Here is a 17,501-nt window from a genome sequence, read left to right on the forward strand (position 1 = left end):
AAAAAATCTAGTATAATAATATGTACTTTACTAATAGAACGGATGTGGCAAAACTTTTCTATTTTTACTTCAATGATCAAATAAAAATACATAATAAAAGACGTACGATATAAATTGAAAAGTCCCAATCTTATTGCTTTATTCTTACTTTTTTGGTTTAAAGAAGAAAAGGTACATCTAAGTTCTTCCTGCCATTACCAACGTACAAAAATCCGGCGTCCGGGGTTCTAACTTTATGAAAGTACATCATTCCTGGCCAATAAAGGCTTTTTAGATACGCTACGGTGCCCACGTTCTCCAAGGTTAAATTCCAGCATCCGTTCGGAATATCCATGTCGATGGAGTCCAAAAAGTCCATGCTTAAATTGTAATCTGCACGCGTTAGAATATTTGTGTTCCATTTATGTTGAGCGGGTCTAATGTGCAGATAGGACTTGAGCAACTTGGCCTCCGGCCCCGTCAGGCCGTAGAAGTTGGGGCTGACGACCACGACGCCGTCGGGCTGCTTAACTAGCTGTCCCCTCGCGCACACCTCGGCCTCCTCGCAGATGTTGCTGATGGTCGCCGCCAGTCTCTTTTCCTCTTTCATATTTTTGCAGCGCTCTGGGTCTCCTTGGTCGAGTGCTTCATCTAAAACTTTGATCTTCTCGGATATGTCGCCGCGAAACGGCGTGTTTGCGATCAAAGAGAGGAATTTGTACTTCTTCTTAGCTTTCGGAAGCAGACCCCAGAATTTGAAATCGGTCGTGTAGAAGTATTTTCGTTCGTTGATCGCGTCCCGATTTATCCCGACGGCTATGTGGTAGTCCCGGTCCACGCCATATATCTGTCCCCAGTACTGCATGTGCGTGAAGTGGTTCTCCACCTGCAGCATGGTGAGAGAGGTCTGCAGCAGAGAGATCAGCTCGTTGGTCAGCATAATACCGTTTACCTTCACGTACTCTCTGTATTCCCATAGCTTGTGCACATTCATCTTTCTCGATTAATTATTCCAAAATAAATCCAATGTTTCAAATTGACGTTTGTCACAGACATAGTTTTATAATCTCTGTGGTTCTCGGTATAGGTGTCATAGTATTTCATGAAAAAAAAAAACAAATAACTTCTCTACTTTCTCCATAATTTTGTGAAGAAGTTAGTAAAGTAATAGCATCTTTCAAATTTTTAGTGGGATGACTAGAAATGAATTTTCTTCTAAGGTGTCTTGTGTATAGGTTGATGTTGTCTCAAATAATCGGCAATCAGGTCTGCGTAACGCGAGCGAGCTTCTCGTGTGGCAATTACCCCAAGTCAAATATTTGCGGGTCCTTCGCCGCTCGTAACTTGTAACACGAGTCCGGGGTACTATACGAATCACACAGTAAAGCTTCACGTACACTGCACTGACATTTATTTTGTGATAAAAAAATAAGTTTACAAAGGACATAAAGATGATTATCCACTGTCGTAACGACATTATTGCCATCACTTTCATTATCTTTGAAAAAAAGAGAGATAACAATTATACATGTGTTTTCATGTACGATGTCACGATAATTGACATACACCGACACAATGAGAATACTCAAGTACTTATATTACGCTTGTAATATAAAATATATTTTTTATGAAAAAAATATATTCGATGTAAAATACATCACTTGTGTGAACTGATCTTTATCTGCTGTAACTCGGTAACAGTTGTCGGGTCGGGAAAAATTGGCCACTGGACGGATAACTTGAGATCCAATTTATTTATTTTCCCGTATTGAAAACCAGTGTCGTCTTGCTTGTTTACAGGCTAGCGTGCAATATTTACACTTGTGTGTACTCCATACATTTACACGCAACATTTCTATCAAATTGAGTCACATTGTTTTCTATTGCTATTGCTCGTAACTACATTTGCTATTTTAAAATTTTTATCATGTTAACAGTGGTTTTGTAATATTTCCAAGTAACTTCCAATTTTTTTATAGTATTTTTTGATTTTGCTACTTCACAATAGATGGCGTAGCTTGTTTGATATGAATAAAACGGTCGATAGATGGCAGTATGTTTTCAATATCAATCACAATTTATCAATAGTAAGTGCTTTAATATGAATAAACATATACTCGTACATACACACAAAATATAATGTTTTGAATTTATGTTTTTGGTGATTCACAGTTAACTAAATAGTTGTAGTAATATTAAATATTTTGAAATGTTATGTGATCAGTTTCGTATATTTTAAATATTTAGTTTGTTATTGCGGCTTTTTTGAAATTAGACTCACGTATAGCGGAGCGGAGGTGCCTCTACAACTGGCTGAGGCTGGTGGTCATTTTCCTATACTTTACCTCTCACTTATAAGGTGAAACAGAACAAGAGTCTAGTGTAGCGTAATGACAGTGACAAATACTGAAAAGCTTGTTGTTTGGATAATTCCTATTTATATTATTATTTTTTTCGGCTGCAAATGTCCACGTACTGATTTTTTTACATCATTTTGTACGAGTGTCCTGTCCTATCCATTGTTGTCATAAATATTAAAATTTAAACATGAAGCACTCCTCACAAAATTGATGTAACAAAAAATTCACTTGAAAAGATTTTAGCACAGATAACGTGAAAACGGTTGTCTAATAAACAATTGATGAATAAGTGTGACACGTGCTGCAATTAGCCTCTTGCACCTCTGAGAGGTTAGGTGGGCGCGATTTGACACGCGCCGCGCCTCTCCGCGCCCTCGCAACACCCCGGACCTCTCCCGCACAGAGAGGCCGCGGACGTGCGATCTCGGCGCGAGATAGACACAGCTTGGGCCTCGTTAGCACGTGCTGTCACGTCACACGTCACGCGGGGAGGATTGGGTGACATTACACCTGTGACAAGATCTGAAGAGGCCATTAAGATGATACAAAATAAGGGTGCGGTAACGAAGGAGCATTGCTTCATATTTCAACGGTACAATACGATAAGTTTAGAATATAAGTGTTTTTCTGGCTAAATATTTGTACAGAGTAATGATATACCTACACGTAGCATATTACACATTATATGAAATTATTGCGGTAGTTATAAAATGACTCAAGTGATCTCAAGTGAAGTATTGACAGTAATCAAGTCATAAAAACCCATATCTGTTCAAAAAACTCGACAAAATACATGCCATTTGTTCGACAGCGTTCAATTCAAACTATAATGAAAATATTTTTCCACGCCACAAACACGTTTGTTTGATAAACAAAGGCTCTGACAAATTTGATCTGAGGTGAACAATGAGGTTAATTCGCCAGAAGCGGCCCACGATTCAGTATCGCAAATCGAGTGTCCGCACCGCCGCGACGGCCCCGCGCCTCACCCGGTGCCACGCCGCGACAGCCGACCGAGTGAGCAATCTCAATGAATCCGTCCAAAAACAATAAAGCCGTTCCCACAACCGCGCCCCGGGCCGACCCCATGAGACCTTAATCACCCTATTCTCTTTATTTTTAACGTCTAATTGTTTTGGAACGAGAGGCTGGCTGCGAGGCCCGCGGGCGTCGCTGCGTACAGGAACGATACGCGCCGCGCCGCTGCGCTCGCGCACCGAACAAAAAGAAAACATCCCTCGCATGAATGGCTACCGTAAATTCGTTACAGTTTACCAACATTCACTATATTTGTTTTAGAGATTACATTTTATGATAATACGCAATACAAAAGTCGGATTTACTTTTGTGTTTTGTGTTTAATATGCGAGCGATACCTTGTATAATGTTTTATACCTCCACAATATGATCATATCGAATTGTTAAAAGGAACCGAATTTAAAATAGTAAAAATATAATTCAACTTCTAATGTATGAATTGTGTAAGCTTCACTACTCGTATTGACTGATCTTTGCAATAATAAAAAATGAAAAGGGACTTGCGCAAGAAGCCATTATTTCCAATAGTTCAATTAACACAAGAAAGAATCGAATCACACGTAAACATTTAATGACCGCTCTAAAACCCATAAGCTGTAAAAAACCGAATAATTCCCACAATCGAAAATTATAAATTGCAAAATTCGAGTGCTCTTTTCCCACAATTAAAGCGCATAAGAAAAGAAATGAAATGACGAAAGCTGCGAGCGGTCGAGTGGCGATTTCCGAACGGTTACTTACAAAGGGCGGGAATATTAGGTGTTTAATCGCGAGTGAGCGTCGCAATCGTGCGAGTTGGGCCGAGGCGGCTGAGGGGGGCTGAGGGGGGGTGGGGCAACAATGGCGCGAATCTCAGATTAAGGTTATTTGTGCTAAACAGCGCGCCATTGTGCGTGCTCGTCGGGCGCGCGCCTCGTTGCTCCCAGATCGATCGCAAACTCGCGACCGGCTAATTGCTCGTTGGCGGCGATTATTGTGCTTTATGCGTTGTTAAGATTCATGCACTCGCTGCTCGCATGCTCATTGGCCAGGGGTTGACAATATATTTTATTTAATTTGTATGAGAAAATCTCACGATCTCATAAAGTGGAACAAAGTTTTGAATATGATTGCAAATATAGAGACCTATTGATTAGTAAAATGCATAAGGAATGGAGAAACATGTTTTAATTGTTTGTTATTCATCCAAACATTGTAAGTAATATGTTAATAACATACGTACTACATATATTGTATTTTTTAATTGATTTATATGATTTAAATTAATTTTAGTGTGCGAAGGGACAAATCTTTGTCAGTCTTGTCAACTAGTAGATGCGGTGACAATTTTTACGAAGCGCCATTCCTCCTTCCGAACTTGAGCTTTTTTTGCACATTCATACAAGATTCACATTTTTGTGAAACACTGATTAATACTGATTGCAATTTAGTTTTTGCTACTCAGTGGTCAGAGGCAGCTTTAACAAAGTGAAGACGATTAAATTGATAAATTGTTTGGTTTACTTAGTTCTCACGAGTGTACCTAATTGCTTAAGTAAACGAGTACCTACATGAACATGCCGCAATTTGAATAATGATTTATTTATTGTAAATCCTTCTTACTAATGATTTAAAAGAGCGTGTGTATATTGCAATTACTGTTACGATAACGAGTGCTTGCAGTGTGGGATGGGAGCACGGGGGGGGACTGGGGGGGGGACAAACAGATTCCCACTGCGAGGTCGCGTGCCGGAGCGCGCACGCCAGCGCCACCACTGACCGCTAGAGCTGGCCCTTGTACTATCGATACATTATCAATTTTATACCACGGACCAAGTGAATTTAAATGTAAACTATATTAAGTAGCTGATTTAGACGAGTAGAATACTTTTTTTTATCTAATTGCTTAAATGGTCATGAACGAGTTCTCTTCCCAGTCGTATATGCTTTGATTTTGTACAACAATTTTTTGTTATCGATATTACTGGTAAACATCACTATTTAGAACAACATTTGAGTTATTTCATGTTGAAAGATAAACGAGTGTAACGGTGTTGCCAAACGAAGAGCGCGCTGTCCACGTGACGCGGGGTGTGCGCGGGGTGTGCGCGGGGTGTGCGCGGGGTGCGCGCGGGGTGCGCGCGGTGTTGCAACATCCATAATTGGCGCCCCGCGGCCGCTGCGCGTGCGCTAATGTTTTGATAATGACGAGTGCTATTGTCCCGTCAGCAGCGAAGGATTAACCTCTTTGTTTTGCAATTTGTATGTTTTTTTGTGGGGGCGACACTATTTTATCTAAATAAATAACAATTTCTCTTTACTCGAGTGGTTTTATTTTGATTTCGTACAAATATTATTCGATGTAATATCAATAAACATATAAAAATTGAGTTAAAAAACAATTATTATTTTTATTTCCTGTTCCTGTGCTGAAACTTGTCAATGTCTTTATTACGTCGCCAAACGATTGTGGATTTGTTCAGTTCACAAAACATTAGCTTACAATAAGATGATTCAATAACATTCTTTAAACTCTTATAAATAATTTAGCGATTCTGTTACGTTAAAAACATATAAATGCTTACGAATTTAACAATAGTTCCAACAAACTGTTCATGTTTTGTGCATCTATTAACACCACGTCAGGAAGAAAGTTTTGTTTTGACGTTTGATGATAAAGCCGTGCGGTGTCTTTCATTCAACAATTGCACCAACAGTGGCTAGATGATAGACGCATTCGAGTGATAATGCCATCCATCATCAACCACTAACTCTATGCTTGGAACACGTCCGCTGAAGAACATCTGACGTACAATAATATTTGAACACAATCAGACACGACTAAATATTATTTCAGTATCGTATGTGATGACTGTTCGCTGACGACTGCTCTCATTCAGATTTTTTAAGAAATGACCATTTCTCTAAAGTTTTAGTAAACAACGCGATGATTTTCAATTTACTTCTCATTAATTAACTAAAAATCTTTTCAGGCATCCTCATAACATCCTAATAAAATAGAAATCATAAACAAGTATTAATTTCTGTTTGTATGAAATGGCTAGAGGATAATGAAAATAAAACATAGAAATTTAAATTGTTTTATACGTCCTGACTAAAATCTTTTTTACTTTGTTAACGCTTTGCAAACGCTGTATTTATTTTTCCTCACTTTTGTTATGCATTTATATTACATCAAGTCATAATTCCACGAAGATGAAATTAAAATGTCAATGTATATTATTACAGGTTACCTTCGTCGAGACTCTTCTGAATGTCAAAAGATTTACCTCCAACCCACATAAAGGCATCTAAACAAACCAAATTAACTGTCTCTGGGTTATAAAGGGTGTAGCGGAGACATCTGCGCGGCGCTATCAATTATCGCTATTGTCAGAGGCTACAATAACATCTCGCCACCTCCTATTGGGCAGATTTCGGTACACGATAAAAGAACCCACGTCTTAAGGAAGCTTATACACGGGTTTTTTTACGTTATGTCTCTCTTAAATGTGTTATAATTTGCGACTTATCTTTGCTATGCACAATCAATATTGTCGTAGTACTTAAATAAGTTGCTCAAAGACATTACAATCTTCTTTAGATGAAATGCTAGATTTTGTTAAAGTTAGTGTGTAAAAATTAACCTATAAGGACAATGTGTGACAGGTGCGTTCCCGCCAAACGCCCACCGATCGACAATACGTCGCGCGCGACAATGGCGGCCGGCATCAGGCCCACGTGTCGCAAACGACTTCATTAAATCTGATACATCTCAGTCCGTGGGCAGATGATTTACGAGGCCGCTGTCCCGCGCTGCCCGAACACATTGTATTCACACCTGACAAATCTGGAACACAACATCTCATGTTTACTCACAATTGGCCCACTAATGTAAAGAAAATGGTTCACAATTTAACAAAAGTATATTTTTTTTGTTTAGTCATCCTAATTGGATATGTATATGTTTCCTTGTGGAATCAATAGCTACAATAACATGAAAAGGGTATGTTCTCACCAAGTTATTGAGAAATATTTGAGAATATAGCTATGAAGAATAATAGTGTATAATTAAAATACAAATTAATGTATACCTAAAGTGAGGTATAAGCCATTGACCCCAAAGTAAAAGCAATTGGATGATTTTCAAGCTGTAATACACTTCTTTCAAAATCCATATTTAGGTAAAAATTGTCGATTTCGTTTTTTATTAGCGGCTTCAAATGTTCTAAATAAAACGTGAGCAGGTGTGAGACGAGGAAATAAATTAGATATAGATGAGAGAGCAAAGTACTTTCTCTAATCCTGTTGCTATTCTCTTGTGACATGTACTCGAGCGGCACAAAACATTGTTGTAATCGCAAATCCATCACATTCGGACAATCAAAGGCGCAGCGGTGGTGTTAACAAATAACAAAAGTCCGGGCGATCGTTAGCAGTGCACGGCTCGCCTCGGCGCGGACCCCCGCCGGCAAAGCCGATCGACTTCAAGCAAAAGGAGTGCGAAAAAACTACACAACGATTTAGTGTTACCACGCTACAAACACATTGAGGACTGGTAATACTTTTTTTTGAAAGTAATTTGTTATTTATAATTATAAGAACATCTTCTAGTTCTCATAAAAACTAAATTAAAGCAGTAAATTAAAAAGGAAAACATGATTTTAATTGCATTGCAGTAAACAGATTCAATTGCATGTAAATAATTATTTCTCAGCAGATTCGAGGCAGTGATATTTTTCTTTTTATCTATCTTAATTGCTGAGAAATAAGATAGAGTTTATTGCTATTCCCAACCTACACATTGAGTACGCAATGATTAAAAAAATATGTCCAGGAAAATGTTACAGTTTGGTAACCGTAAGCGGAAAAAAATCGTCAGAATGGACACGAGGCGACGACAGATGCGTGAAGGTTTCGCGACCTAAATCTTGTTATTATAACGTTTTGTGGGCTGCGACAGTTTGTGATCGTGTAATGATGGCCGCTTGTGGACATAAAAAGTACATTGTTATTATAATTTTCTACTGCACAATTATTGAAACGTGTCTATCATTTTGTTTTTAGTGGTAACTAACTGGCATTCTCTTGTTTTATTAAAGGATTATTGCATTATAGGTCTGTGGATTTGATATGTTAAAATTACAACAGAATTTTTTGTCAGCCATAGAGAATATGTTAAAAAGTTCCATAATAGCTAATCGTATTAAAAATATTCTCACCTGAATTCTAGGTTTAACTTGAGTACAAGATAATGTTATACATTTTTACGAAAAGTTCTCGATACTACGATATTTCGGTACTTCTTTTGTTAAATTTCGTATCTAAGTTACACGGGGCTATCGCAATATTTTTTTAACGTTTCAAAAGTTGTGTCGTAGAATGAAATCGTGTTCACAACAAACGAATGCAATTAAAAACTGTCCGCGACTTTACTCCGCCGCAAACGCTTAGCATTTTGTTATAACAATATCTCAGGATTCTTTTGCGCGCGAAAAAATGTTAACAGCCACAGAGTGTATCCAAGTGATGATAGAAATATAATATTAATTGTACTAACTATTAAAAAAAAAGAAAAACGATAACATTTTAGAATTCTCTCAGGTAATATAATATTTTTACAGATTTATTTCTCAAAAGTTTTTATTTAAATAAAATATCGTCATATTGCAACAGATGTCACCATAGAATATTAAAAAAATGGCATATTTAGTGTTTATATTAAAAATATTCAAATCTAATACATCCACGAAAAACTAATCTTTTGTTGATTGTTGTGCTAACTTTTGCAAATCAAAAGCAAGGTTTGACAGCTGGGTATAGACAATTGGAGAGCTGTAACAATCAGGTTATGATTTCCATGTGCTGTTAAATAAAAAAAAAACTGTGGCGCGATTCACAACTCCCGAATCTCCCGCTGACATTTCTGGGTGATGTAATGAGTTTGTCAGTTCACAATTAAAAATAGGTTAAAAAAATGTATTATAATATTCAATTTTCTCAGTAATAGCAAAAGTTTATAGTTGGTTTTTAGTAAAATTGTCGATCGATGATAGGACGAACGTGAGATAATTATTTTATCATTAAAGCTTAATTTATCGTCAAGTAGTGATCCTAACAACGCTTTTCTTATCTTACTAATTTTTTCAATGCGATTGTTTGGATGGATGGATGTTTGTAGAATGTAGAAGGCATATCCATAGCATCTGCGTGGACATCGCTAGATTTTGGCATTGATGTAGAGAACACATGAACACACAAGAGAGATACTAATTTTAGTATTTTTTAATTCCGCTCTAACGTAGTCGCTGGCGACAATTAATATATAAATAATGTCGAAGTAATTGAAAAACACTTTCAGTATTTGGCATCGTAATGCAAGAGTTTGAAGTGTCCAGGTGTGGTGGCGCTCTCTGCAGTCTCTCGCAGACCACTCAGAGACTACGCGTGGGGCGTAGTGTATACATACTATATAGTAGTAGCCAACTTTTGTGTTATAAAAATTTACATACCTAATATGAACTCTCCTTATTTTCCGCACTCTCCCGCCATAACGCTCGAGCGCGTATAACAGAGCTTTCCGCGCGTAAATACTTTGAAAATAGTTTTAAATAAATACATACTCGTGTGTAATTGAAAGTCGTAGCGGCGCATTGTTTCCTTTGTGATCGCTAAGTGAGCGCTAAGTGAGCCGAGTGCGCGAGTGTTATTTAGTGGGGCCGCAGTATTTGTTGCGGGGCATTTCAATGTTTTCCACTTGTGTTGACCCGTTTGAATAAAGTTCTCTTATGTGCAATGTATTGTCGGTTATATAATTCTTTTTAATTAAAAAGACGGTTACATTGTTTCACTGTGTTGCAAGTTCTGAAATTATGCCACAATCAAAATTCATTTCACTAAGTTGGGAAAATATTTTCTAAGCTAAAATGTTACTTATAATTTTTTTAACAAAATATTTTTAAAACGCTACTGCTATAAAATACCAACAACAAAAAAGTGTTCCGGCCGCGTTTTAACTTTCTAGCTTCAATAAAAATATAATCCTAAACCGTACTCGAGCTTATAAAAAAGGTGTTTTTTTTTTTCAAGAATCTTGTAGCATCACTCGACACAACAATGGCCGCACAAAGCATCGTATCCGGAGCGTCCTCCAGAGGGCGCTGTCTTCCGGCGTCGCTTCCGCGCTCAAGTGCCAATCCAATATGGCGACAATATTAATCAATATTTCAACAATAATGCCGGCTGAGGGCCGCGCTCTCGACACGAGACACGAAACTTGCACGTCTCCAGTTATTCGAGAGAATTTATTGGCTATACCATTAATTTTTTTACGTCAAGTTATCAGGTGCTTTACTCTGCAGCTAAGTGTAGGTGTTGCCATGCTCAAATATTGATGAGATGACAGAAGACTTTATATGAGAACGATGATGAAAAAAAATCCGATGAGGGAGAGCCATAAACAAGAAACAGAACAGAACAGACTTTATATGTAAGTTAGTAGTTGTTATGTTTTATGTTGCTTTTAACGGGTTTTCTAAGTAGGTACACTTGAACTGAACCCAGGATATGTGCAATATAATATAATCAAAAGACTGAATAATTAAAAAAAATGCATTATGTTTTTATAGTCGAAGTAAAAATTAAATTAAGTGGCGGATACGAAAAGGGGAAAAATAATTTACCAAATTATATTACTTAACATAATTTGACACGCTTTGATTTTATAAGCAAGTAATTGCAAAATATGTTTTCCTTACTCTTATCATTTTGTAAAGTAATAAAATAAAACTGTTCTTTAGCATTAAGATATTCATTAGGACTTAAGAATCAAATTAAAAAGATATTATTGTTGAAAAACAACATTGTGAATATTAATTATTTTGAAATTTAATTGAAGGTTGAGATTTTAAGAGTATTGGATTGGTTCTCGAATACGGTAGTGCGCTTTGACGGTCAAATTTTATGGAGTATCGATGAACTGTAAAGACCGCTATCGGCTGATGTTTACGGCTTATTTGTGCGGATGTGCTTTAAATTTGATCTGATAAGGAACTAACGAACCGCCATATTGACTTTCAAAAATATACGTTACGCTCGACGGGTATAATGATCGTTGAGTTTTTGTTTTTTATAACCTCAATTTCGCAGGCGACAAATGCAATCAGCGTTTAATTAGTTACATGAATGACGTAATGGTAACATTTATTGTATGTAGTTATATTACGTTGTTATAACTGAACGAAAGCTTCGTCAAAAACAAAGGAAACGGCCAACAAGAGGAAACAATATTTCGCGCCATTTGTTCGCCGCCGCGCCGCTGCGTCGTAATTGCTCCAATCTGCGGGAAACACGCGCGCTCATCCTATTTATTTATTTACTCTGTATTTACTGAGCAACACGAGAAACACGAACGAATGCAACGTAACAACTTTGCTATACTTTTTTTTTAATTTACATTGTAATTATAATATAACGGATCTTTGTAACGTTTTTTTTATAAGAGAAGGAGTCAAACAAGCGGCGGGAACACCGAGGTGATCAACTACACCAATAGACATCTGCAACACCAGAGGAATTGTAGCTGCGTTGCCGGCCTTTATCGAATAATATTATATAAAATTAAAAATAAATACAATTAGATCTAAAATTATTTAGGGATTGTTTGACTTGACATTTCTTTGCCATGAATTATAATTTTTGAATGTATTGATAATTTAATTTTACAATGTGTTATGGCTGATTTAGTAATATTTAGACACTTCAGCAACATGACTGAATATGTTTACATATTATCGAGGATAATGATGTACAGACTGCCAGTGTCACTTATTTTTAATAGTCAACGAATTGACGTTAATACATTTTATATTTATCACATCGAAAACCTACAAATTAGATGTCAGAAACCACACGATAGTACTACATGCGATGTTATAGAACATCGGACAGACAGATTGTATATTTATTTCATTGGATTATTGTATTTTAACTATAGTATTCAGACAGTAGCATTGTCAGTGTCAGCGACGGCCGGACAAGCGGCGGTTGTTAAATATTTGTCTGCGCGCGCTAAACACGCCTGCGGGCACGGACACAGCGCTCGATAGGGTACGCATGATGCTAATGCTACGTGGGAATTTCACCCCCGTACTATTAAAACATATAGCTGACATTTTTATAAAAGTCTAACCACAAAAAATACATCCAAGTTCTTAACTTGAAAGGTTTTTTTTTTTAATTGTAACATGTAAATATAATCAAATTGGTTAAAAAAGACAATAAATAATTTTGGGAATGTTCTGTAAAGTATCGTTATGTTGGTGTCGCCAGTTGTCGGGGCAGTGATTGCCTCAATCGTGTGGGAAACACGTCGCGCGGTGGTGGCACTGTCGCTGTGTTACTCGTTGTGCTCGGCGCGTGCCTCTTCGCCACGCCGCCTGCCGCCTGCCGCCTGCCGCCTCGCCGCCTCGCCGCCTCGCCGCCTCTCTGTACCTCTACCTCTCCGCCTCTCACCACCTTTGGCTCTCGCGGCCTCTTGCCACGTCATTTTTAAGCTCTCTCAGTAATTGGGCGGAGAGGCAGGGCGGCTGCTTATGGATGTAAGACACACGACTGATGAGTTATCTTGAATCGATATGATATTGTCCATTTAATTGACAAGTTAATTGTGCGTACATGAATTTTAGGTGTTTTCGTAGAATTAATATCAATATCTTTGTTTCTTATATAAATTCGAATAAGCATTAAATCATGATATTTTCGTTCAATAAATTTGCGTGTTTTTTCTACTCAGCTCGCTTGATTTTCAGAGTTCTGTCCACTCTAATAGCGTTAAATGTCGCTCGTGCTGAAATCACTGTTGATTTAATTGATAACGGAGATGATATAACTTTAGTTTATTATAATTTTATGGCCACATACATATAAGTTAGACCAATATTTAGTAAAAGCGCGCTTCGGAACTCGTCTTTTGAATAACATTTTAACGATATTAGCGAGCAGGGTGGAGGGGATAGAATCCCATAAGTTTACTACGTTATTTTTCGTCGTTTTATGGGTTTTATTAATTTTCACTTAGCATTATATTGTCATAAAATTTTATTACTATATTTTTATTTGCACACGTGTGTGATATATAATGTAGGTTAATGCTAAAAACTTTATGCTCGTTTTATTTTATATCTATCTTATATTCACGTCTTTATTTAATTTTCAAGGCAGTAGTGACCGGCCGGCTAGATCAAAGACATCAGTCTCTAGAGAACTAATACTAAAAGCCTCTCATTCTCATCTTTTTGTCATGTTGATAGCTCTACCACCAATTCTCTACTTTTATAGTAACTTATATAATAACTCTACGGTTTGAGCTATAATCCAGATGCAACCTATTAACACAAACTAGCTACGCCGTAGAGCTACCTAAGTTCTACATAAATGACAAGAAACAGAAGAACCTCGTTTAAGATTTATATATTCAAAAAGAGTAAAAAACATTCCTATTTGAAAACTAAAATGTTATTTCAAGTATCTTACTCTAAAATTATGTTAAAATAAATTTAAAAGCTAAAGCTACAAATGAAATTGGATTTGAATATATTATTTAATCTTATTTACCCAAGTTAGATATTATTTGAATCAGAGTTTCATATTGTACGAATAACTTTGTTATAAGTTGTATTGTTTCATATAACAAAGGCATATAACAAGTAGTATACGTGGGCGTGCCGGCGCGTAGGCGGGGCTTTGCCGCAGGGGACTTTACTATTTGATGTGCGATGTTAACTTTAAACGGATTTATACACGTCGTCATCGGTTAATATTTTGCAAACCATGAACGTGTTTGTTTCTGGAAAACTTGCGATTTATCAGAATAATTTTATTTATGATGCATGCACTTCAAAGGTAGTAAAAAATGTTTTTCTTAGCAGTAAGATCATCAAGTTTCATGCCTACGTACTCCCTGTTCAATAATGTATGTTTCTATATACCCTATGCTTAAGCATGTAAGTAAGTAAGTGAGTGAGTGAGTGAGTGAGTGAGTGAGTGAGTGAGTGAGTAAGTAAGTAAGTAAGTAATTAAGTGAGTAAGTAAGTAAGCATGATGACAATTATCTTTTATTATCATAATAAACTTCCTTCAGGTAATGATTAATTCTGTACTCATCACTATATTCGTCTACCACGTTTCGTCGTTTAATTTTCCGTGGGTATGACAGTTGTTTTTAAGGTTTTTAAAGTTGTAACTTGAATACATTTTTTAAATTCCCTTGACTTTATTCTTTCTTATGTCTTTAGTTTTCTTATTAAATTTTCTACGAAGAGTCAAGATAGAAGTTGAATCTAACTGCTATTTTAGTTGCGGATAACACTGTTTATTTATCATCAACCTTTTCATTCTCCTAGTGGGACGACTAGAAGGTGTTAAGTTGCCTGGCCAATGTTTTTATTTTATTTTTTGGTACCAATTTCGGCACATTTTCTAGTCTAATTGTCGTTTAACTACAAATCCTAATAAAAACATAATTTTATATACCAAACGTCCTATTATATATTCATGTAGGTATCTTACATTATTACGTACAATCATTTTTATTTATTCATAAATAAAACAGTTAATGTTAGTTAATAATTTATTAGCCCCACATGCTTAGACTATTTTAAAAACAAAATTAACATGACTACATAATTGTTGGGACGTTTATTATATCGTAACGAGCCACACTTCATAAATTAAATTAAACAACGCGCAGAGAATCCGCTAAAAATGTTTACTGCCTCGAAACAAAACATGTCGCCTCACCTCACCTCACCTCACCTCGCGCACTACTTCACTTTTTATCGCGCAGCCTCAACCGGTCCTTGAAAAAAGGCGAACAGACCGATTCGCAAACTTATATAGTGTCCGGTTGTTGCACAATAATCTCTAAAGCGAGGGGTTAAGGTCTACGCCGGTCGTACCATAGCATCTCTCGAGGGATACGCGGAGGCAGCGGCGCGAGGAGGGGTCACGGCGCTGGGCGGCGACTGAAGGCGGGGCCTGTGCGGAGCGCGGCGCACTCAGTCCGCAGCGCGCGGCTCGCCATGCCGCACTATGACGCCGCCGCACAGCTTCGCCATCCGCGACCTGCTGCCCGAGGCATCCTCCCCCGTACCCTCGCCCTCGCCTCCCGTCTCGCCCGCGCCCTCCGACACCGAGCTCGACGTCACCGGCACCGGTACGCCACCGCCTGGCGTCTCCGCCAGCGCCGGCGGGCCCGACCGCGCCAAGAGCGAAAAACCCGCCTACAGCTACAACGCCCTCATCATGATGGCCATCCGCAGCAGCCCCGAGAAACGGCTCACGCTCAACGGCATCTACGAGTATATCATGAAAAATTTTCCATACTACAAGGAAAATAAGCAGGGCTGGCAGAACTCCATCAGGCACAACCTGAGTCTCAATAAGTGCTTTGTGAAGGTGCCGCGCCACTACGACGACCCCGGCAAAGGCAACTACTGGATGCTAGACCCTTCCTCGGACGACGTGTTTATCGGGGGAACGACAGGCAAGCTGCGCCGGCGCAGTACGGCCGCTTCGCGGTCGCGGTTGGCGGCGTTCAAGCGCGGCGCCATCCTGCACCCGATGTTCGGCAACCCGTACGCCTCGCTGGTGGGCCTGTACCCACCGCTGCTGTCGGTGTACGGGCGTTACGCGCTGCCGGCGCCGCTGCTGCGCCTGCCGCCACCGCCCCCCGCCGCTGCATACCACCAGCTGTACCGGCGGCTGCACGGCCTGGCGCCGCAGCACAGCCCGCCGCATGCGCCGCATGACCCCCGCGAGCCCGACCCCCACATCCTGAAGCATAGTTGATAGAAGCAGTGGCTCAGCCCGTTTCGAAGGTATTCCCGCGATATCTCCCCGAAGACGTGCGCGCGCCGCGACCGCGACGACCGCGACGCGGCGACCAAGACTGTGATACGAGTGAACGTAAACGACCGAGTGTAGGACGCGCGGCGACAACCGCCGCCCTGTCGCCGCCCTGTCGCCGCTACTCTCTCTATTTATTTATCGCCGTAAGAATTTATTTAATATATAAATATAATTTAACTTTAAGAGGCTAGTTTAAGTTATATTGGACGCAATAAATGTTTCGAGCAGTTTGCTTAAAAAAATGTGTTTATTTAACCCCTATTTCGTAGATGAAGAGAAGTTGATGCATTGGAAAACGTAAAAGAACAAGGATTTAGATTGTGTTAAAAGCAATTAGAGTAATTGTATAATATATTCTATTCAATACATTATGACAAAAACTTTAATATAAAAATAAGAGAAGTGTTTGCAGTAAGCTTCTTACAAAGGTTTTTTATTTACTTAAAAAATAAATGTTTGCAATAAAAGGTTTCATTTGTTACAGTAAGCTTTTAGCATATTAGATTCGAATTGCTGTTTGTACAGATAGGAATCCTTCAACGTTTTATTATCAGTTTTGCTCAAATCTAAATAATTTGATTAGAAACTTCATGAGAGCGACAAAAATGTGGACATCAAATATACCCTTTGATACGTTTTGAATGGAAGTAACGATTGAATGAACTATTCAGGACTCTTCTTCACTAGATATAAGTTTTGTATTCTTACATGTTTGTCATGTTATCAGTGGATACAGAAACGTCTTGGAACTAACTAATCTTCAAAACAAGAGTCGCAAACATTGTTACATTATCGAGTTAAAATATTTTAGTCGTTTCTTGTTTACTTTTAAAAATAAAACTTGCAACAGAGACGTTACATATGTTCGAGATTAAGGATATTATAATAAATAAAACGCGCTTCGGTTGTGGCGATACAATTATCTAAATATTTATTGCAGAGGAAAGCGACGGCTGGCTGCTTGCTGGCGGCCGCTGCCAACAAAAACACACCGCAAGTAACGCGACACTCGCATGATCCGCTAAGCCCCGCCATCTCTCATTCGACACAAAACATCTTGCGTCTAGAAATATTGTGAAAAGCTGCACCGGCCGCGCCTACCAATAAATCACTGCGACATTTTGTTTCAACGTTCGCGCGCTTTTTCCTAACCACAGACAATTAAATGGCGACGTCGGAGCATAAACAAGCGGCGCGTTAATCCGCAGATTATCGAGCCAGACGCGGCCGGCGTGC

The 17,501-nt window shown here is 38.5% G+C and overlaps 2 protein-coding genes across 2 annotated transcripts; one reads left to right on the forward strand and one right to left on the reverse strand.

Annotated features, from left to right (window-relative positions):
* Nucleotides 1-110: 110 nt before the first annotated feature.
* On the reverse strand, nucleotides 111-1,038 carry Rsph9 (Radial spoke head protein 9). Its single transcript, XM_013321824.1, has one exon. The coding sequence runs from the start codon at nucleotides 971-973 to the stop codon at nucleotides 158-160; it is 816 nt and encodes a 271-aa protein (XP_013177278.1). The 5' UTR covers nucleotides 974-1,038; the 3' UTR covers nucleotides 111-157.
* Nucleotides 1,039-15,427: 14,389 nt separating this feature from the next.
* On the forward strand, nucleotides 15,428-16,470 carry LOC106124698 (fork head domain transcription factor slp2). Its single transcript, XM_013321619.1, has one exon. It carries the CDS (start codon nucleotides 15,447-15,449, stop codon nucleotides 16,203-16,205), a length of 759 nt encoding a protein of 252 aa, XP_013177073.1. The 5' UTR covers nucleotides 15,428-15,446; the 3' UTR covers nucleotides 16,206-16,470.
* Nucleotides 16,471-17,501: the final 1,031 nt, after the last annotated feature.

Source organism: Papilio xuthus, unplaced genomic scaffold (assembly GCF_000836235.2).
Source record: "Papilio xuthus unplaced genomic scaffold, Pxut_1.1 DF828952.1, whole genome shotgun sequence".
Taxonomy (NCBI): domain Eukaryota; kingdom Metazoa; phylum Arthropoda; class Insecta; order Lepidoptera; family Papilionidae; genus Papilio; species Papilio xuthus.

Bases quoted from the DNA above. Each gene is read 5' to 3' on its own strand.
- LOC106124698 (XM_013321619.1), top strand. From the start codon at position 15,447: ATGACGCCGCCGCACAGCTTCGCCATCCGCGACCTGCTGCCCGAGGCA.
- Rsph9 (XM_013321824.1), bottom strand. From the start codon at position 973: ATGAATGTGCACAAGCTATGGGAATACAGAGAGTACGTGAAGGTAAAC.